General features: G+C 44.0%; 2 protein-coding genes across 6 annotated transcripts in view; one reads left to right on the top strand and one right to left on the bottom strand.

The window, feature by feature from the left end:
- Positions 1-18,197, top strand: part of LOC110516757 (calcium uniporter protein, mitochondrial) — a 26,836-nt gene extending 8,639 nt beyond the window's left edge. Inside the window, exons 2-8 of one of the 2 annotated variants that reach the window (XM_036933780.1) lie at positions 12,880-12,952; positions 13,249-13,419; positions 13,884-13,988; positions 15,210-15,376; positions 15,630-15,833; positions 16,812-16,928; positions 17,056-18,197. In XM_036933780.1, coding sequence (XP_036789675.1) covers positions 12,880-12,952; positions 13,249-13,419; positions 13,884-13,988; positions 15,210-15,376; positions 15,630-15,833; positions 16,812-16,928; positions 17,056-17,133 — 915 coding nt within the window. In that variant the 3' untranslated portion in view covers positions 17,134-18,197. Of the gene's footprint in view, positions 1-12,879; positions 12,953-13,248; positions 13,420-13,883; positions 14,016-15,209; positions 15,377-15,629; positions 15,834-16,811; positions 16,929-17,055 lie in introns of both variants that reach the window. The other variant, XM_036933779.1, reaches the window with a different exon arrangement.
- On the bottom strand, positions 17,509-23,125 carry LOC100135902 (caspase 6 precursor). 4 transcript variants are annotated; one of them, XM_036989315.1, is made up of 8 exons: positions 23,008-23,125; positions 22,478-22,516; positions 21,726-21,768; positions 21,351-21,500; positions 21,143-21,219; positions 20,845-21,020; positions 20,418-20,568; positions 17,509-20,082 (listed from the first exon to the last, which is right to left on the bottom strand). In XM_036989315.1, the coding sequence occupies exons 1-8, from the start codon at positions 23,036-23,038 to the stop codon at positions 19,844-19,846; spliced, it is 906 nt and encodes a 301-aa protein (XP_036845210.1). In that variant the 5' UTR covers positions 23,039-23,125; the 3' UTR covers positions 17,509-19,843.

Raw genomic sequence — 23,125 nt, 5'->3', positions numbered from 1 at the left:
CCATAGGATTTCAGTCCTGTGGTATCCAGTAGAGGCTCAGTTTCCATAGGATTTCAGTCCTGTGATATCCAGTAGAGGCTCAGTTTCCATAGGATTTCAGTCCTGTGGTATCCAGTAGAGGCTCAGTTTCCATAGGATTTCAGTCCTGTGGTATCCAGTAGAGACTCAGTTTCCATAGGATTTCAGTCCTGTGGTATCCAGTAGAGGCTCAGTTTCCATAGGATTGCAGTCCTGTGGTGTCCAGTAGAGGCTCAGTTTCCATAGGATTTCAGTCCTGTGGTATCCAGTAGAGGCTCAGTTTCCATAGGATTTCAGTCCTGTGATATCCAGTAGAGGCTCAGTTTCCATAGGATTTCAGTCCTGTGGTATCCAGTAGAGGCTCAGTTTCCATAGGATTTCAGTCCTGTGGTATCCAGTAGAGGCTCAGTTTCCATAGGATTTCAGTCCTGTGGTATCCAGTAGAGGCTCAGTTTCCATAGGATTTCAGTCCTGTGGTGTCCAGTAGAGGCTCAGTTTCCATAGGATTTCAGTCCTGTGGTATCCAGTAGAGGCTCAGTTTCCATAGGATTTCAGTCCTGTGGTATCCAGTAGAGGCTCAGTTGAGGAACTATTGAGATGCGTTCTCCTCCAATTGGAGTTTCTGCCGTTTTGAAGCTCTTTACCTCAGGGAATTAAAATTCAAAGACTGTAAAATGGGTTTTGCCTGTCCATATTCTAACCTTCAGAATGATACACTGGTGTTAAAGATTTGATCAGATATAGTTAGCCTACAACAAAGAGGAATTACAACAGTAGTGACATAAACATACTATTTTCAGGGAATGTCAAGTAGTCTTGGACGGCATACCGTGTATTGGGGTTATTTTAAAGTACCGACGGTATGCTTTTCAATACCGCCAATTCAAAACATTTCTATTGTATGTTTACAAATGGCACAGGGAACAACCGTGACAATTCACTGTTGAGCAGCACAAGATAGGTGATTCACTACTAATGTTTGCCTGCTAAATATCTTAACTAGAAGTGAACTATCTAACTATTTTCTCCAGCTCAGAGCTCCAGCTATACATTTGGTTTGCTAACTTGCTAGCTATAGGTGGCTAGCTTGCAAGATCACCCTGTGTTATAGAAGTTCACAAACACTCTCTTGAAAAGTTGTCTAAACTGTCACCCAACAGAGAAGAATGTCTTATTGCCTCAGTGTCAGATTGCTGTCCGGCTGGCTGGCTGGCTGGCTGGCGCTCTGTGGCTAAATCTGCTGCCTCACTCCTGTCAGTCAGCCAGTGTCACAGTAACCACTATCTTAAGGAGCACCCTTTTTGGGTAAGAATTAATATAAACATGCAGTGCTTGACTTGGGCTGGAGCTGTCCGGAGCGCTGTACCAACGATAGACCACAGCCTGTCATTTCAAATGGGAACAAATGAGCCATAGTGGTGGGTAGAACAAGCAAGGAGGTGGGCAGAGCCAAGCACGAGCTAGTGAGATCCTATTGGTGCGTTCTAGCATGGATTTGCATATTTCCATTTGAACACCTACTCTGTGAGGTGCGCGTGCGCAATAACTCAATTCACCTTTGCGCTTCTAAACAACGTCATTTTTTGAAACTGGCAAAGGGTAAAGTCTACAAAACATAGTCCACTCTGTTCATAACAGATTATATTTTTGGGAACAGAACTATATTCAGATCAAATGTTTCATCGTTGAGTAAATGATCAGAATGTCGGCCCAGATCCATCTCATTCCATCTTCTCCCACTGCTGTTCACTGGGCTTCCTCTCACTAACATATCTGCAGGGTTTCCTAAACTCAGTCCGATGGGTTCTGATGGGGGTACAACAGTTGTACTAAACTCAGTCTGATGGGTTCTGATGGGGGGTACAACAGTTGTACTAAACTCAGTCTGATGGGGGTACAACAGTTGAACTAAACTCATGGGGCATTTAAGTTATATTCTTCAAGAATAAATAGTTACATATTGTTAACTTATAAGTTCAAAAATGAATATAGTAACTGCAGATTGCCCCTTTTTTAACTATGATTACCTATCTATTAATGAAACACTGATGTCAGTAGGGAATGTATCTCTGACGGGAGGTGCACTGACACACATTCTCAATGACCATGGCTAGCTGTCACCCTGCTCCTAATCAATTCCAGATTTGTATTGGTGAATCTGAATCCATGATGAAGGGTGAGGAGTAATGAGTCAGCTCAATGATTGGCCAAAAATCAAGGAATAGAATCGAATTGACACTCCGTTAATGGCTGCTGATGAGAACAGATCAGTTAAATGAATGCACTTTGAAATGTCAAGTAGCCCAGGGCCCTGTATTCATAAAGCATCACAGTCATAGGGGTCTTTTCAAATCAGAGTAAATTGTTCCTGTTTTGTAGACACCTTTTGTCTCTCGGCTCTCACTTTTGACTTTGTAGTAGACTTGGACTGCCATAGTTATCACTATGCAGCAGTGGAGGCTGCTGAGGGGCTCATAATAATGCCTGGAATGGTATCAAACGTGTGCTTGATACCATTCCATTGAATCCAATCCAGCCATTACTATGAGCCGTCCTCCGCTCAGCAGCCTCCACTACTATGCAGGTTAGCGGGTTTGTGTGGTCAACCTGCTATCGTTGTTTAGGCCTATAACTAAGGAGTTAAAAAGACATAGCTGGTTCAGCTGCTCTATTAGAATGGAACCTTTTTCTGCCAAGCGTGATAACTAGTTTAATTTGCATATACATTTTGGAATGAATCTAAAATGTTTTATTGAAGATCTTGGAACGCAGGCAAGGTTATGCGACAAGTATGCACACTGTTCTACAATGGTTATTTTATGCTCTCATATGCCATGCTACCAACTGACTGACAGTCTGAATGTACCTCGAATAACTCAAGGAAGGAAGCTGACAAGCCAGAAAAGTGCTTGTCATTTCCCGCCTGTAACTGTCATTGTTAGAGGCAGGCCACTGGCCATCCAATGTGCAGTTCCATGTTTTAATAGGAATCTCCTGAAAGAATATCTATTTGTGAAAAATGAAAAGGTGGATTCTCTTCAGGTTTTCAATCTCTTTTGGGAAGCAATTGACAGTGACACTTTCCAAAATCAAATCAAGTTTATTGGTCACATACACACATTTAGCAGATGTTATTACGGGTGTAGCGAAATGCTTGTGTTCCTAGTTCCAACAGTACAGTAGTATCTAACAATACACAAATCTAAAAGTTAAAGTATGCAATTAAGAAATATATAAATATCAGGACGAGCAATGTTGGAGTGGCATAAACTAAATACAGTAGAATAGAATACTATATTTACATATGAGAGGAGTAACGCAGTATGTAAACATTATTAAAGTGGCCAGTGATTCCATGTCTCTGTATATAGGGCAGCAGCCTCTAAGGTGCAGGGTTGAGTAACCGGGTGGTAGCCGGCTCGTGATTGCTGATGAATATGTTTGTGTGGTTTTGGTAAGAAAGGGTGAGTTGTTACGAAACCCACTTATCTACGCCTAGCTACCTGCCAGTTATCTACTACTCACTTACACACTTCTATTCCTGACACATGCGTAATATATTGTTGATCTACTCTGCATTTCAACTAGGACTTGAATACAGCAGCTGACCCTTAGCTACTGCAGTCTGTTGTCTTAACAGTAACCTCCCTGTAAAGAGGAGTAAAAACTCTTCAAGTTCCAGCTCTCTATCATTTCTGCTTTATCACCATGTCCTCTGAAGTATGCAGAGCACTCGCTTGGAGAGCTGTCATGGGGAGGACGTCCTATACTCATCCAACCTGCTTGACTGTTACATCCGCCTCGCTCTGCATGCTGCCTTTCCCTTTTTCTTTCTTTTAGTCTTTCTGCTCTCTCTCCTCGCTCTCTCTCTCTCTCTCTCTCTCTCTCTCTCTCTCTCTCTCTCTCTCTCTCTCGCTCTCGCTCTCGCTCTCGCTCTCGCTCTCGCTCTCGCTCTCGCTCTCGCTCTCGCTCTCGCTCTCGCTCTCGCTCTCGCTCTCGCTCTCGCTCTCGCTCTCGCTCTCGCTCTCGCTCTCGCTCTCGCTCTCGCTCTCGCTCTCGCTCTCGCCTTTCTCTCTCTCTCTCTCTCTCTCTCTCTCTCTCTCTCCTCTCTCTTTCTCTCTCTCTTTCTCTCTCTCTCTCTCTCTCGCTCTCTCTCCTCGCTCTCTCTCTCTCTCTCCTCTCTCTTTCTCTCTCTCTCTCCTTTCTCTTTCTCTCTCTCTCCTTTCTCTTTCTCTCTCTCTCTCTCTCTCTCTCTCCTCTCTCTCTCTCTCTCTCCTCTCTCTCTCCTCTCTCTCCTCTCTCTTTCTCTCTCTCTCCTCTCTCTTTCTCTCTCTCTCTCTCTCTCCTCGCTCTCTCTCTCTCTCTCCTCTCTCTTTCTCTCTCTCTCTTTCTCTCTCTCTCTCCTCTCCTCTCCTCTCTCTCTCTCTCTCCTCTCTCTCTCTCCTCTCCTCTCCTCTCTCTCTCTCTCCTCTCTCTCTCACCTCTCTCTCTCTCTCTCCTCTCCTCTCTCTCTCTCCTCTCTCTCTCTCCTCGCTCTCTCTCTCTCTCTCCTCTCTCTCTCCTCTCTCTCTCCTCTCTCTCTCCTCTCTCTCTCTCTCCTTGCTCTCTCTCCTCTCTCTCCTCTCTCCCTCTCTCTCTCTCTCTCTCTCTCTCCTTGCTCTCTCTCCTCTCTCTCTCCTCTCTCTCTCTCTCCTTGCTCTCTCTCCTCGCTCTCTCTCTCCTTGCTCTCTCTCTCTCTCTCTCTCTCTCTCTCTCTCCTTGCTCTCTCTCCTCGCTCTCTCTCTCCTTGCTCTCTCTCCTCGCTCTCTCTCTCCTTGCTCTCTCTCCTTGCTCTCTCTCCTCGCTCTCTCCTCTCTCTCTCTCTCTCTATGTTCTCACAGCTGCATTTCCAATTGTTGCCCCCTCCCCCTCTCTCTCTCTCCCACTCTCTTTCGCTCACCCTCCCTCTTTTTCTCTCTAAGAGAATGTTGTGGAAAGGAAAGCGAGAAGATAAATGCCTTGACTCAAATCACTTTCATGGTACAGTGCAGCCTGAGCTCATGACAGCAGCCGGTAATTTGGTTTCTCCATCCCTCTGTTTTTCATCCCTGGCCCCTAGAACTGTTTATTACATGGGAACCATTCAGAAGGTTTCACACGTGCAAATGTCTAACCTGTACAGTGTAATGAAATTGAAATGTTTTTTTTTGCATATCCCACTTCCCCTGAGACACCCTCTAGAGTGGGGTCACGGCCAGGGGATCAGCCACTCATGATGGCGACCCTGGAGCAACTAGGGTTAAGTGCCTTGCTCAAGGGCAGATCGACCAATGCTTCACGTAGTCGGCTTCACGTAGTCGGCTTCACGTAGTCGGCTCAGGGATTTGAACCAGCTTGGCCTGCCATGCAGTTTCCTCGTGGAATGCAAATGCCGATTACTGATTTGTTATGAAAACTTGAAACCGGCCCTAATTAATCGGCCATGGCGGTTAATCGGTCGACCTCTACTTGATATTGGTGGGAACTGAAACACGCGGTCGATCCAGACCATCCCAAACATGCTCAATGGGTGACTTGTCTGGTGAGTATGCTGGCCATGGAAGAACTGGGACATTTTCAGCTTTCAAGAATTGTGTACAGATCCTTGCGGGCCGTGTATTATCCTGCTGAAACATAAGGTGATGGCGGCGGATGAATGGGACGACAATGGGCCTTATCTCTGCGTTCAAATTGCTTATCCCTGCCCATACCATAACCCCATCGCCACCATGGAGCACTCTATTCACTACGTTGACATCAGCAAACCACTCGCCCACACAACGCCTTACACATGAGGCTCCCGAGTGGCACAGCGGTGTAAGGTACTGCATCTCAGTGCAAGAGGCCTATTGGCCCAGCATCATCCGTGTTTGGCAGGGGTAGGCTGTCATTGTAAATAAGATTTTTTTCTTAACTGACTGTCCTAGTTAAATAAAGGTTAAAACAATATACAATAAAAAAATCACACGTAGTCTGCGGTTGTGAGGCCAGTTGGACGTACTGCCAAATTCTCTAAAATGACATTGGAGGTGGCTTATGGTAGAGAAATTAACATTCAATTATCTGGCAACGACTAGTAGACATTCCTGCAGTCAGCATGCCAATTGCTGCTGTGCTGAACCTCAACTTGAGACATCTGTGGCATTGTGTTGTGACAAAACTGCACATTATCCCCGCACAAGGTGCTGCTTGATCAGCTTCTTGATGTGCCACACCTGTCAGGTGGATGGATTATCTTGGAAAAGGAGAAATGCTCACTAACAGAGAAGTGAACACATTTGTGCTCACAATTTGAGACAACCTTTTCTATTATGCACATAGCAACATGGTCTAGGAAAAGGCGGCAATTAAACAGTGAACCGTGAACAGCAACCGCTGTCTAACGGGGAGAAAGCGCATTTGTTATTAAATTATATCATTTTTATTTGTTGCACAATTGTTGTTAATATTACCATCTAGAATTAGTCTTAGTGATGGACTGCCTTCCCCACGGGCTCCACAATGGATCAGTCAGACAGGCGCCAGTCATGTTTTTGTTGTTACTGCTCTACGATCGACCAAACAATCGTCCAGTCGACTAAATGGGTTTAGCCCTAGAACCAGCAACACTCTAACCGCTAGGCTACCTGCTTCCAGATAGTCTTTGTTTCCTGGGCCGTGTCCAGCTGCACCCAAAATGATAACTCCTCTTCTGGTCAGTCAGTTGGGTGGACCCAGACTGGCCACGGCATTGGTTGGTGCTAAATTCCAGAACAGATCGCCCCATAGCCCCTCGTACTGTACCACCTAGACACTCTTCTAAATGATTTGTCAGAGCTGGGTGGGTGTGAGGTGGACCCAGACTGGCCACACTATTGGTCTGTTGGTGCTGAATTCCAACTCAAACACCAAGCCCCTAGTTCTTAGACACTCCTGTAGATAGGATTTGATAGGTTTAAGCCAAATGCAATTGCTCAACCATTCCTTCTGATAGGTTGGTATGTTGCTTGCACCCATCAGAGACGTTCAGATCTACAGGAGTGCCTATTGGGGAAAAGTGGCAAAGGGACCATTCAGCATGAGATGGTGTTAGAACCCTGGGTTGTGGGTGGTGGGAACTGAAACAGGGCCCCCACGAGGGGCCATAGCTCAGCCTGTGACAGGAGCCATAATAACTGGGTCTGGTCCTGCCCGCCTGCCTGCCTGCCTGCCTGCCTGCCTGCCACTGGAGAAATTAACCAGCCAGCCTGTGACTGTCACCAATCAATCACCATGATGTCCCCTGATGAACACTACTGGCTATGGCTGCTCCACCTTACTAAGGAGGAAAGGACAGTTTATCACCAAGCTGCTGCTGTACTGACCCTCTGAAAACCAACTTACATTCTGGCCTGGACTCCAAACTGTTAGTGGTGAAACAGAGCATATCACTTTGACCTCCTGGCTGACTGTATACAAGTGAAGGAGGAAAGGACAGTTTATCATGATGCCACTGTGCTGTGTCTGACTCTGAGAACAAACCACTCAAAGTGAATCTAGTTCCTCTGGGGTGGAATCTGGAATCTTAATGAAGGCCAATACGTTCTGTCACCCCATTGATATATGAAGGGAATACTGTATTACGGTATTAATTCTATAGCGCTGAGTGTGTTCCTGTTCCACCATGACCGTCATCTCCCATTTGATGTGTTGTATGATGGGAATGGTGCAACATGGCATTGAGACTGACTGCTTACAGATTTCCAGGTGTTGAATTTGCTGTCGTCAGCGGTATATCCCTATGCACAGTGCGTCTTCACCCCAGAGATAAATTACCTCGACCTCTGAGTTTGACGCTCGGCATGCACTTTTCATATGTATAAAACACACACACAACAAACGCACACATGCATACACACAAATGTAGACAAACAAATGCCCGCACACACACACACACCACAGTCACACACGCGCGCACACACTAACACACAAACAAACTTCACAGTGCTCAAATGCCTCTCCAGTCCCCGTCACCACAAAAAGCATTTCACAAATGAGAACGATAAAAGGGAGGGAATATTTTGCCCCTGAATTGCGGCTGTGGCCACTAGTGCTTGACTGAATGCACAATCTGACCGTTTCAGTATTTTTAGAACACAATGCCCACACTGGAGTAAATGATGTGCACATTTACATATATTCCAACAGATCACAATAGAGTCTAATTTATCATAACCATTACAGATAACACATCCTAATTGCTAAATTGGACCATATACTGTATACAGTCATTAGTCATTTAAAAAAAACAAGTGCTATTTAAGATTAATTTATTGAATCTGTAATATCAACTGGTTATATTATATCCTGGAACACAATCTGTAATATCAACTGGTTATAGTATATCGTGGAACACAGTCTGTACTATCAACTGGTTATATTATATCCTGGAACATAATCTGTAATATCAACTGGTTATAGTATATCGTGGAACACAGTGGCCTGGAACACAGTGGCCTGGAACGCAGTGGAGCTTGCTTGTAGACGCCTATGGCTGTGCAATGGCATAGCCTTGTTTTGTTAATGTAGCAGACAAGATGCTCTTATTTCTTGAGCCCTACCACAGTCAAGACACAACTATTTTATAGTAAAAAAAAGACATTATGTAATACAAGAGAATAAAATGGAACAGAATATTTTTCCAAATAAAAGTAGTTGCCAGTGTGAATGATACACATCTCGTGCCTGGTACAGTTATTCTCAGTGATTATTTAAAACGGGTTGAAATCTGTCTTTTCCATGTACAGATGTTTGATTTAGTTTATTCTGCCTGCTTCTTTGAGATGTTCAAAATGGATGAACAATTCCACTCTGAACACTGCATGGGGATGAGTTACAGCCACGACATCTGTTTGGAGAGTAGGTATACGCTTACCCGGTGTAGGAGGCAGTTTTTTTGGAATGGGACGTTAAACGGGTGTCCTGAGTCTCTGTGGTCACTAAAGATCCCATGTCACTTATCGTAAGAGTAGGGGTGTTAACCCTGGTGTCCTGGCTAAATTCCCAATCTGGCCTTCATACCTTCACGGTCACCTAATCATCCGTAGTTTACAATTGGCTCATTCATCTCCCTTCATCTTCCCTGTAACTATTCCCCAGATTGTTGCTGTAAATGAGAATGTGTTCTCAGTCAACTGACCTGGTAAAATAAGGGTTAAATAAATAATGATGCTGAACAAAATATGCTCTTTGTCTTTATCAAACAGTTTTAGCATATTTTCAGTGTGGAACTATGTTTAGGGGGTTTATAGCTCAGGTCAGGGATAGGGATGGGCAACTGGCAGCCCATTTTATACCTTTTTACATTTTGGAACTCAGTCGGGGTCTCAACTTACTGTTGACAGTTAGAATAATAGAATACACAAGGTGCATTTCGAAATTTGGATGTGCATCAGCTGTCACTCTTTTAGCCCATATCAGCTGTATTTTTTAAAGATTGGTAAACTAGAGGCCAGCTATCTAAACTTGTAGTAAGCAAGGTGGAATTACCGACCAGGGCGGAGCCCGTTTGATCATCAGTTGTCATATTAAAAACGGCAAGCATTTGCTTCCACCCTATGGCAGAATGTGTAGAATTGCAGGAAATGAGTTATAAAATTGCTAGCTCGTCCGTTCAAGTACAAAATTACACATGTCCATCCCTAGACGCAAGATAATGAGTTTCAACTAACAGCCAGTAGAGTTTCTACTGAAACCATTGTTTATTCATTATGAATCCAATTATTGAATTGGATTACATTACTGATTACAATTTTGGACAGTTAACTAGTAGGGCCGGGACTATACCTGTATCGCGATACTTGTAAGTATCACGGCAAGGAAACCAAACACAACGCGGATTTAACTTCTTTAGGAAAAGAGCCCTAATGCTGGAAACAAACATTATTATGTTGTCACCCAGAGTCACATGTATTTATTTTCCACCAAGCAATAGCACACACTATTTTACATACAGTAGGTTTTTGAAGGACCTTTGCGATATTGGTATCTTCCCGGGCGCTAGTAACTATAGCGCGTTACATTTAGAAAGTAACCTACACTGCTTATTGCTGGAGCCTGCCCTACTCAAGGCATGGATGTCTCTCCTCTTAACAGTGTTTCCTACCTTCTTACTCTTAACCTTAACTACTGATGTGTAAGTCTATAGATCTCCCATCCAGTGGCGATTTTTAGCATGTAAGTCTTGGTGGGGCAAACAAATGAAAAGTGGGATGCTCCCAGCAAAGTCACTTCACAACACTGAACAATACATTAATTACACTATAACCTAACGGTGGCCAACAGTGCCCACAAACTGTTAGGGCCTAAATAAAGCTGTCCCAACATCTTAAAAGGAATGGCTTGATTCATGATGATTACTGCTAGCTAAGACTTAGCTAAGTATGATGTTGACATGATCAGTCCAATCAAAGCTACTGTACATATAAAATTATTTGATGTCATTTTATCTGTAGCAAATGACCTTGAGCCTTCCTGGATGGGCACTTCTAATGTAACTCTATGGCAGCACCCAAGGGGCTAGAATTTTCAGCTCTACCCTTTGACTTGGTGGTGACGTAGGGACACCATGAGTGACAGAACACTGAGCCAATCACAGCGCAACGCTCCATGTTTTCTGCTGGCTCGCCCCACCACCACAGAAAGCGCTGAGCAAGGCTAAAATACCTGCATTGTGGAGCTGCATTACTCAAGAAAACAAAAAAGAGACCATGTTTGTATGGAGACTTTATTAACTCAATGATATATATATATATATATTTACATTGTTTGCAAACTGTTATGGAACATGTATTAATGGCAAGTACCCCCCCCCCCCTAAAATGTGGGTCTCAAAACAGGTGGGGCTCTAAAAACGGGTTGCCACTGCTCCCACCCCTCTGACCATACTGTCCTCTCCTTTGTGTGGTGTCTTTGACTGCCACACGCTTTACAAGCTTCCAATACAAGGGGACCAACTTGGTTTTGCTGCCCAGAAGGTGCTGTAGTGTTCATTAGGCATCGTTGGCAAACCCTCCAAGTCCTCTTCTTACCGGGTGGAGTCATTTCCATTTTAATGGTGTGGATGGGGGTAATGTTCTGTAGCAAGCACATCATTAATTCAACAGTTATGACCTAAAACCCTTATTCATTTCTCACATTTAACACGACCAAGTGTTTAATAGTGGCAGAATGCATGCCTAAGGCATCACAATACTTATTGGGAGTTGTGTTGGTATAATTGTAGCACTATACAAAATCTCTTTACACACACAGGTGCGTGCGCACACACACACATACATACATACATACATACACACACACACACATTTTCACAGCTATTACTCTACGTTCGTATCTTACCAGCTCCTTTCATTACTTCCAGCTGCAGTGCCAGCAACATATTCCCAACCATTAAACCTAATACTCCAAATCATTGTATTACTCAGCATGGGATCTAGAAGGGGATGAATCTGTAGTGGGGATGTTGATATGGAAACCTGGAGGCTTTCAGCACCATTTTCTGTCTATTTTCAGCTATTCAAGCATCAGCATTCAGTCTGGTTTAGCCAGGCTACGTCTCTGTGGAGATTGGGGGGGGGGTGTAGGCTATTCTGTGGTTCATGTGGGGGGTGTAGGCTATCCTGTGGTTCATGGGGGGGGGGGGGTGTAGGCAATTCTATGGTTCATGTGGGGGGTGTAGGCTATTCTGTGGTTCATGGGGGGGGGTGTAGGCTATTCTGTGGTTCATGGGGGGGGGTGTAGGCTATTCTGTGGTTCATGTGGGGGGTGTAGGCTATTCTGTGGTTCATGGGGGGGGGGGGGGGTGTAGGCTATTCTGTGGTTCATGTGGGGGGTGTAGGCTATTCTGTGGTTCATGTGGGGGGTGTAGGCTATTCTGTGGTTCATGGGGGGGGGGGGGTGTAGGCTATTCTGTGGTTCATGGGGGGGGGGTGTAGGCTATTCTGTGGTTCATGTGGGGGGTGTAGGCTATTCTGTGGTTCATGGGGGGGGGGTGTAGGCTATTCTGTGGTTCATGGGGGGGGGGGGTGTAGGCTATTCTGTGGTTCATGGGGGGGGGGGTGTAGGCTATTCTGTGGTTCATGTGGGGGGTGTAGGCTATTCTGTGGTTCATGGGGGGGGGTGTAGGCTATTATGTGGTTCATGGGGGGGGTGTAGGCTATTCTGTGGTTCATGTGGGGGGTGTAGGCTATTCTGTGGTTCATGGGGGGGGGGGTGTAGGCTATTCTGTGGTTCATGGGGGGGGGTGTAGCAAGATAGGCTGCGGTAATATAATGATGATGGTGCAGTTTCTTGGAAATTAGATTCTGGAAATATGTCCTTATCTCAATGTTTACATCACACAGTATCTCAGTAATAATGACTTTTGCAATGAATGGCTACATTTAAAATGATAATCAAGACATTTCATGGCAAAACAAAGATGTCACGTAGAATAGAAGCTGGTCGTTTTCCGACTCATTTTATTCATGTAGAACTTCAAATGTTTGTCTTTCTGTCTTTAGCAGCATGATCGTTTGCCAAGGGAGGGCTTCTGTTGACACTGATGATATTGAGCTGATAAGCCACTAAGCCGCCCATGTATGGAAAAATCTACAGCGTTCCTTGTAACAGTATGTTCTGGTGCCTCTCGGGCTGTTCATAATGTTGATTGGAGACCTATTTGCTGATTTAATGTTATTTGTGTTTCTTAAATGTACAGTATCTGTATTTTGTAAATTGTGTACGAATGGTTCCTTCTGAAAGAGACCTTGGTCTGAATGGGACTCCCTGTTTAAAATAAAGGTCAAATAAATCCCTTCTGTATTGTGTTCTCTCTCATTTCAGATCCATCCCAGACAGCCACAGTGGAGATGTCCTCCCCAAGTGGTCTTCTGCAGTACTGTAGCACCCTCTAGTGGTATGATACTGGCATTACAGTGCACCTTTCTACAATTAATGTATTACTATGGCTGCCTTGACTTTACACACAGTGCAGTTCTTTATTCTAAAGTGCCAGCCGATGATGAAAGGCTTTAGAATTGTAATCTTTGGTAGACTGTTCATATCACTATTAATAAACGCAGAGACAATCCATATATTGTTGTATGCAATGACCTCAGTTATTTAAAACGGTGAGAATGTGCTGCATTGTACTTTAAACACAAGGCCATTAACTGCCCATTTTACCTGTGTTTTTCTCTGTCTGCGGTCTAGATGTGGTGTTGCAGTATAAACATGGACGACCGGTGCTGGCTGTGCCGCTACCCTCCAGGCAGGAGAGCTGTCTGTTCTTCCTCAGGCCCATGTTAATGACTGTAGGAGACCTGATCCACGACCTGCAGAGAGAAGACCCAGGAGTCACCTCTGCCTCTGTGCTCACCAAGGGTAGGACACACACAAATATGTTGTACACACACATAAATATATGTTGTACACACACAAATGTTGTGTACACACACTCAAATGCAAACATTTGCCCGTATTCATAAAGCATTTCAGAGTATGAGTGCCTATCTAGGAGCAGTTCAGCCTTTTAAATAATAATGAATATGATTTAATGGACAGGGCAGAACTGATCCTAGATCAGCACACCTACTCTGAGATACTTTATGAATATGGGCTACTGTCTGTCGTGTACACAGACACTATATCCATCTGTTATCCTCCTGTCTCCTACAGATGGTGCACGGGTAGCTAACACCACCCCTGTAGACACCACCCCTGTAGACACTATATCCATCTGTTATCCTCCTGTCTCCTACAGATGGTGCACGGGTAGCTAACACCACCCCTGTAGACACCACCCCTGTAGACACTATATCCATCTGTTATCCTCCTGTCTCCTACAGATGGTGCACGGGTAGCTAACAGCACCTCTATAGACAGTCTCCTGGACAAAGACTTCCAGCTCCTCATCAATGATGCTGTATACAACATCCACTCCCCTGAAAGAGGTGAAGCAACTCTTTCCCAAAACATAGGTAGTTTAAACAGTTTAAGAGATGATGATGACATAATAATAAATGCCATTTGGCAGCCGCTTTATTCTGAAACAACTTAGTTGTGCGTGTTTATATTTTAAATATGGTTGGTCCCGGGAACCGAACCCACTATCCTGGCGTAGCAAGCAACATGCTCTACCAACTGAGCTACGGAGGACCACAGTCACACAGCTACAGAGGACCACAGTCACACAGCTACAGAGGACCACAGTCACACAGCTACAGAGGACCACCAGTCACACAGCTACAGAGGACCACAGATCACACAGCTACAGAGGACCACAGTCACACAGCTACAGAGGACCACAGTCACACAGCTACAGAGGACCACAGATCACACAGCTACAAAGGACCACAGATCACACAGCTACAGAGGACCACAGATCACACAGCTACAGAGGACCACAGATCACACAGCTACAGAGGACCACAGATCACACAGCTACAGAGGACCACAGATCACACAGCTACAGAGGACCACAGATCACACAGCTACAGAGGACCACAGATCACACAGCTACAAAGGACCACAGATCACACAGCTACAGAGGACCACAGATCACACAGCTACAGAGGACCACAGATCACACAGCTACAGAGGACCACAGATCACACAGCTACAGAGGACCACAGATCACACAGCTACAGAGGACCACAGATCACACAGCTACAGAGGACCACAGATCACACAGCTACAGAGGACCACAGATCACACAGCTACAGAGGACCACAGATCACACAGCTACAGAGGACCACAGATCACACAGCTACAGAGGACCACAGATCACACAGCTACAGAGGACCACAGATCACACAGCTACAGAGGACCACAGATCACACAGCTACAGAGGACCACAGATCACACAGCTACAGAGGACCACCGATCACACAGCTACAGAGGACCACCGATCACACAGCTACAGAGGACCACAGATCACACATCTACAGAGGATGAGGATGAGATATCAATTGATCTTTATCAGTAATTCTAAAAAGAAACATCATTAGTCACTTGAGTATCAGCAGGATCCTCATCCTCCTCCTCATCGTCATTATCAACCTCCAGTCTGGGGTGGAATAGTGATCCATGTTCCCAGTGTAATAATAATCATTTTGCCATGAGTTCCCAGAGTGACTGTGTTGTAATGAATTCCACCCATGTTGTGTGTCCAGAGGCGTCCAGTGTGTCCAGTGAGCATGTGGTGGACGTGGAGGACATGAAGCACATGGTGCAGCTGCTCCACACGGCCCTCCACCTGCCTGACCACCACCTGCTGAAGGAGAGGCAGCTGCTGGAGAGACTGGATGGACTCAAACAGGACCTCTTACCTCTGGAACAGGTACCGGAGGGGTGTACTTCTGACTCCGTTTCTCTCTTGTTCTTTCTCTTTCCTTCTGTCTGTCAGTATCTCCTCTCTTTTTTTCTCTCTCTTGCGTCTCTTGTCTCATCTCTGTGTGACTCCTACTACCTATCCCTTTGGTCGACAACCATAAAGCTGTCACGGTAAATCTTCAAAGATAAGATTGCATGAGTGTGAGAGTTTGTTTTAGCTATCACTAGTAACCTCTGTCTCCTGTGCGTTCCCTGTACAGGTGAAGGCACAGCTGGCGCGCAGTGCAGAGTTCCACTCCTCCAGGACTCTGTGGACAGGTGTGGCCCTGCTGTCTGTGCAGGGCGGGGCCTTGGCCTGGCTCACCTGGTGGGTGTACTCCTGGGATGTCATGGAGCCCGTCACCTACTTCCTCACCTACTGCACCAGCATCGGAGTCTTCTCCTACTATGTCCTCACCAAGCAGGTACAGTACAGGACTGGAAGGACAGGAAGACCCATGTCCAGCACGGTCTCAATACAAGTAGTCAAGACAGTGTCTCCCCCTTGTGTGCACAAAAAGTACTGTCACTACAGGGCACTTGAACAAAAGGCTTTCATTTTCATTTCAGTCACACCTGGTCTCCTTACAACAACTTGGAGTAGTCAAGTTCTCATAAGTGACCTTCATTGCCATACGCTGTACAGTATGAAGGCAGTAATTATCAGGGTTGAGTTCTAACTTTAGATAACTGTGTGCAGTCAAACTTCTACAAACCTCTGCATTGACATCAATGGTTGATGAAATCAAAACACAGGTGATAAGCACTTAGAAGTGTAACAGAGAAATCTCCACGTATGTCTGCCCTCCTGTGGCTGCAATGTGTATAGCATGCACTGCATAGAAGAAGCACGACATGGTCTGACCGGTAAACCTTCCAGTTGGTCCCACAGCACCTGTGTCCTGCGTCTAAATGATTTTATAAGACTTTTGTAAGTATCTTCAAAAAGTACAGTACGAACTGTGTACATCCATGCCACAACAAGGAGGCTGATACAAACCAACATTCCTCTGTTACGCTTTGAGGTGCATCACCTGTATTCTGATCATATCTCCTAATGACATCCGTGCATCATTTACACAGAGGTTCAGTTATCTCAAGTTAGAATTTAAACCCAGATAACTATGAGTGAGAAGTGATACACAAGTTAGTCTGCACCAGATGGATCATGGTTGTTGTCCTCTGTAGGATTATGTCTATCCAGATGGATCATGGTTGTTGTCCTCTGTAGGATTATGTCTATCCAGATGGATCATGGTTGTTGTCCTCTGTAGGATTATGTCTATCCAGATGGATCATGGTTGTTGTCCTCTGTAGGATTATGTCTATCCAGATGGATCATGGTTGTTGTCCTCTGTAGGATTATGTCTATCCAGATGGATCATGGTTGTTGTCCTCTGTAGGATTATGTGTATCCAGATGCCAAAGACAGGCAGTTCCTGTATTACTTCCACAAGGGTGCCAAGAAGGAGCGCTTCAACGTGCAGAAGTACAATGAGCTGAGAGAGGAGTTGGCTTCGGTATGTTGCTATACTTACTTATACAAGGCACTTCAGAATTTCTGCTCACTGCTTATTGGACTTTCCACTGATGTATTCAGTCTATAAAGGGGCTTCTGCTGATCGTGTGTGTGTGTGTCATCCTTAGGTGGAAGAAGATTTGAGACGTCTAAGGAATCCAACCCAACTTCAGCTCCCTGTAGAACAGATCCAGAGCCAGCCATGAAGAGCAGCACCACACACACACACACCGTCAAACTGAAGGACTACTGAGCAGCAGCATTTCTTCCCTTTTATTTTGATAACAATGCATTTTTCTTACTAACCCTGCAGATCATTTTAGAGTTTTAGTTTACACCGGTTACAATGTTGGAAGTCATTTGTGGTAATAGAAGTAAAGTAATAAATATCATATGAGAAAGCATCTTCCTGAATACTAACCATATTTTCTCTGCATTCCTGGCCATTGCCGTAAATCAATATAGTAGCTAGTGTCATTTCTATAGAAGAGCAAAGTTATGAATAGTGATGATGTGTATATAATGAGATGATCCATTCTGAACGTTTACAAAGATTAAGAGGAACTGAGACTGAACACAAATTACATTTCAATATTTTATTGCACCTCAATTCAGACTTTTGTTTCAATCATCAAAACCCCAAACATATTTCAACAGTTTTACAACTGTCATTTTATAAATGAGAGATTCTAACTCAATAGGAGCCCCACGCACCTCTCCAAATGCTATTAGTGCAAACCCAATCTCCCAAAAGGTCAGAGATACATTTCCCTGGTGGACCACAAAACGAGAAAAGTACATTACTCTTACCAAGCAGAAGTTCCTTATATTCACCCATGGAGACTAAAATGGTCCTCATTTTCTTGAACAATTCAGAAATAGAAACATGAATTGGTGTCCAGCACTCAGGTTCACATACAAATGAGTAATACCTCATGCATTGTCATTGCTTTAGTAAATATCTCACAAGTGACTAACAATTATTTATTTGTTAAACATGAGATGGTCGGTTGATTGGTACCCTGAGTTGTCTTATCTGAGTTATATAATGCACACTTGCACATATTTTCTGGCTGAAGAATATGCCTGTAGTCATGTGGTGTATAAAAATGGTATTTAAAAAGATTGGTACTGTTAAAGTTGTTCAGTATTGGAGCGACAGGTAGCCAAGTGGTTAGAGATGCGAGCCAGCAACCAGATGGTTTCCAATCCCAGCCCAGATGGGATGTGGGGGGGGTGTAATTGACCAATAAAGTGATCTTAAGTTGAACACAGTTGTCAAATACCCTCAATAACAAAGAACAATGGTAAAAAGCTGTTATTTTTTATAGTTAATTAAAAGGCCATTGATTTGAATGACCAAACAAAGGCACCATAGTGGCAGTAAACAATGTATAGGACTGATTTTCCTGAGTCAGAGTAGTACCTTAGGTCATGTGACCAAACCTGCAGTGTTTACTTAATGTCTTTTAGACACTTGACTCCCTGAGGTACTTTCCACATTGGAATTTGTTCACGTTTAGCCTGCCACTTTCAAAACATGTAAAACTACATTTGAGTTGTAAAGGCTAAGCACAACCAAGTACAAACAGAAACAACACAAATTCCCTTTTGACAGAACAAGTGGGGAGACAACATATTGAGGCACATCATTGTCTGTCTTTTCATCTTGTCTACTACAGAGGACCAAATGGGGCAGTGGGTACAGTGGGTCCCTGGCTTAATAGGTTGGAGGTTGTGGGTTTAATCCATATATATTGTGCTTGATTGACAGTTTCTGTAACTGTCGATGTCTAACATACAAAGAGAAGCACTTCAAGTGTGAAGGATTTGGGGTTAAATCTCAGCCCTGCAACCAAGCTGTTGTGGGTTCAAATCTCTACTCTTGTTATTTAGTGTACGTTGTCGATGTCAACCATATGAATATATGTGTTTTGAAGTGTGAAGCTATCGGTGGCACAGATTTAAGGCTTGTTCCTGTGAGATTATGGGTTTGATCCCAGTCACTGAAGTGTGGTTCTATTGACACTGTAGTGGTTGGAGGACTGATGAGGGTTAATACCTGGGGTTCACATCTCTGTAACCAGCAGTGGTTATGCGAGAAGATGCCTGTATTTCAAGAGAGATACTAAGTGTTTATTTTTTTTAAGGGATTTCCCAATGAATACACTTCAGGAACTAACACTTATCTTGGTCATTTTGACATTTGCGCAAATGTGTAGTAGACTAAAGCACAAGAGGCAGGGATTTAACCCCAGAGCCACTTCCTCCTTCAAACGATGTGCACATTTCTTTGTATATTTGACACAGATCAACAAATCAAGCCCAGGGACCCACTACTCAATGCTAAGAATTAGCAGTATTCTCTCGAGAAAGGCCTTAAGGGACTGGTGATGCAAAATCCTTTACTGACTAAGAATCCCCTCTTAACAAATAGCTATCCACAAACAGACTGAGAATAAAGTCATTTGAAATGTTAATGCTCAAATTACCATTCTCATGTCACTCTTTTACCTGCCCTGCAGGTACATCCCATGACCTCTGTCAACACCAACAGGGAAAGCCTGAAGCCGAGCAGCCAAGCAGGTTTCACCAGTATAGTACATGCTTTGTTTTAGGTCAGTTTTGCCACCACAGAATGTGTGTTAAAATAACACTGCATACACAATCATCAGCCAATGACATGATCTCCATTTGGTTTCATAGGAAAGAAGATTAGAATAAAGGGAATATGCACAGTTTGATGAAGTGTATTTCATGGTTCTCAAGACAAACATCGAAATAATGTAGACAAACGTTTAACAAAAAGAACCACCAGACATTATAGTCAAGGACCACCTTTCTCCCCAAAAAACATTCAAAACAACTACAGCAGGATTCAGGAATGACGTAATAGCTGCCCAGTGGATGGAAACCTTACTGCTTCTTGGGTCGGAAGTAGAGCTTCCTGGTGAGCATGGACGCGAAGCAGGGGACCTGTTTCTTCCCGATGGCGGTCTTGTCGTTACAATTCCCGACGCTCCTCATGGACACCTTCCTGTTGACCAGGGTCAGGAGCTCCGTGAACTCCAGGGAATCTCCGAACTTCCACATGGCCCCACACAGGTCCTGGATGTACCAGGAGCCGTTGATCGTCTCGCGGTGGGAATAGTAGCCTGCACAGGGAGACCGGGAACAAGTATGGTAGATCTGTATTCCATTAATCCAAATGAGAAGCAAAGGATAATCAAGTGATCAAACACCATTACACAAACACAGTGAAACTTATTTAGGATATTGTCTAAACAGCATAACTGTATACAAGTCACAGTAAGAAGGAGTTGGGTACAAAATAGTAACTGAGTCTGTTGATAAGGAATTAAAATAATGAATGTCTTTATTCTCCATGTATCACTGATCTATGCATCTATCCTCATTTACGACCACAAGGTTTACAGTATTTCTTCTTGTTTTCTGTAATGGACTATCAGCTGTGCCATGTGTTCCTCACCTTCAGCCACAGAGTAACACATGATGAAGTCAGCGCCAGCAGGGAGGGTGTAGACCACCCCAGCGTCCACCACCACCTCGTTGGTCTTCACCTCGCTGTCCACCACGTCCATGGGGGTCACTGGATCGTCATGCTTGTCCCCACGGCACGCCTGTCGGTGTCAATCAAATCAGGAACCAAAAACAGTCAAAACGTCAATATGATGGTGGTTATATATATAAAAAATATATATATTTAGCAGTAAATATTTGTGGTTATGTGGATAAATGTTTACAAATAATAGTAGTGTGTCTGAGGAAGATATGCCTTCACCGGCCCCCAAACATCAGATATGGTCTCTAGGTCTATGAGTCAACAGTACTGAATGTCAAAGGTTACCATCTCAAATGGATCTATTCAAAAGGTATCTCATCATCTGACCTCTTACCTGTAGTATGAAGATCTTGGGCTTGCCCACCAGGCTCTTACACTTGTCTCCTTTGAACAGGGCAGTGATGTCCTGGATAGCGATCTTGTCGTCGTAAGCATAGACGTGGTCGTTCTCTCCGTGGCTCAGAAAGACGCACACGAAGCAGTCTGCATCAGCATGGTTGGCCTCAGCCGCTATAGAGTATCAGACATGTATCATTTCTTATTCTGAAGTATAATACCGACTGTGACTGATACAGTATCTGTGTTAAGCGGATGATTTGAGGTGGTATCGAAGGACTAGAAGTGCTGCTTACCCTGACTGATTTGATCCAGAACTTCCTCCACCTTCAGATTATCAAAGGCCTGCACTTCAAAGTTCAAGTCCTCAAATCTGAATCAGAAAAATCAAGTGTCAAACATGGTTAGGCAAAGAACATTTTAAACAACTCCATCAGCACTACAGTTGACTGAACCGGTCTATAGGGAGTTATGAAGCACGGTCCTATCTGATGCCATGTATACCTTTTGACCAGATTGGAGCGGTCAGCATTGGTCCCGTTGCGGGGGGGCATCCTCAGATGCCAGAAGAAGTGCTCCTGGTTGAAGATGAGAGCCAGGCCTCGCCGCTTGTGGTTCATCTTGTACTCCTCCGCAGGGTCCATAGAGAAAGAACTGCTGAAGGAAAAACACATGCTCCCCTGTCAATACCAATACCTTGTTATGCCATAGTGGGTGTAGCTGAACGAGAGACATTTGTTAAGAGAAAGTGTAGCTTTCTTATGTTACCACAAAAAATTAGGAACTATCTGTTCACTTCAAGTCTTATTTCAACCAGGTGTTCATTACATTCAAGTCATTTATAACACTGTAATGAGTAATATCATTACTAATAGTTACCTGCAGAAATACCCATCTGTTTCTGTAAGGTTCTCACTAGGACCTGATAAAGAGAAAGGAACATACGATCTGAACAGGACAATCTTGAATGAATATTTATCTTATGACTTCTCAAAGGCCTAGTGGTTTTACAGCTTTCTGAGATCTCAACATTCGGCAGTTTCGATGCAAATTGTCTCCAAAGCTTTTGGGATCAGATTTATTTGGGGGGGGGGGGGGGGGGGGGTCTGATGTTAAGCTCTGCAAACAGGTTTGTGAATTAGGCTACAACTCCAGGGCCAAGCAGCCATTGTTCAATAAGCACCCAGTCCTGGTGGTTTTCAATGGGCTGGTTGCAGGTGTTAAGACCAGTAGAAAAAGTGACAAAGCTCTCCTATCTTACATGCTCTTTACTTGTGCTGCTGTTGCAGGTGTGGGGTGAAGCATGAAGGGGAACGTCTGCTGTTCCATTTCCTCATGTTCCTTGTGTTAAGGGTTATTAATGAGAGAACAAGAGGGTATACTGCTTTGATTCAGGTGATTGCTCAGTGCAAACGCCAAACGGAGAAATAACTACAGGTTTGTGTTAACCATTACATAATTAGCGTGTACTTTGAGTCTCGTAAAATGACATTTCGTGAGATAAGGTAGTTTCGTTAAAACAGTACCTCAAACAGTCTTTCTGTTTTGGTTTTAAATGTACATCTGCATATGTCTCTACAAGCATTGGGCACCTAGACCTACCTAACCTTATATCGGCCGTACATACTCACCTGTCGTCTGGGATGTTTTGTTGTCTTTTTCCAAGCTTCCTGTGACTTGGAAGAGACAAATCCCACATGAGACAATACAGTAAGATTTCACAGACCTGTGAAACAAGTCTGTACACTGATAACATTGACATAACACCTGATATAAAATCTGGTCTGTGCTTATCTGTCAGTAACTTAGTCCCCAGGCAATTGCGTAGTGACGCGATTCATCTGACAGTGAACAACAATCTTTGCTACTGTAACAACAGTACAAACTGACACATAATGCGGTACATACACCTTATAAACATATTCGAGATAAGCGAAGTACATGGAGGGGGAATTGTGAAATCCATGACATCATTCAGCAAGTGATGTATTATTCTTTTGTTTCCTTTCCCAGGAAGGTTCCGAAATGTCTTCTGAGAGTTCTTCTTTCATATTTGTCTTATTTGATTTCCGTGACCACAACATTACATTAAACTGCAAGACTACTAATACCACTACATACATATAGTATTTTATAACTTCCAAATATGACTTTTTCTTACCTTTAGTGTCTTTATTCACTGGACACGACATGGTTGCTGTCTACTCTCCTTTCAATGTGTACACGCAAGTGTAAAATGTATCGGCTTAACAAACACTGATGGAGAATGACACTTCCCG

This window comes from Oncorhynchus mykiss, chromosome 10 (genome assembly GCF_013265735.2).
Source record: "Oncorhynchus mykiss isolate Arlee chromosome 10, USDA_OmykA_1.1, whole genome shotgun sequence".
In the NCBI taxonomy this organism is placed as follows: Eukaryota; Metazoa; Chordata; class Actinopteri; order Salmoniformes; family Salmonidae; genus Oncorhynchus; species Oncorhynchus mykiss.
Note: the sequence above shows the minus strand (reverse complement) of the source record. Positions and strands in the feature narration are given on the sequence as shown.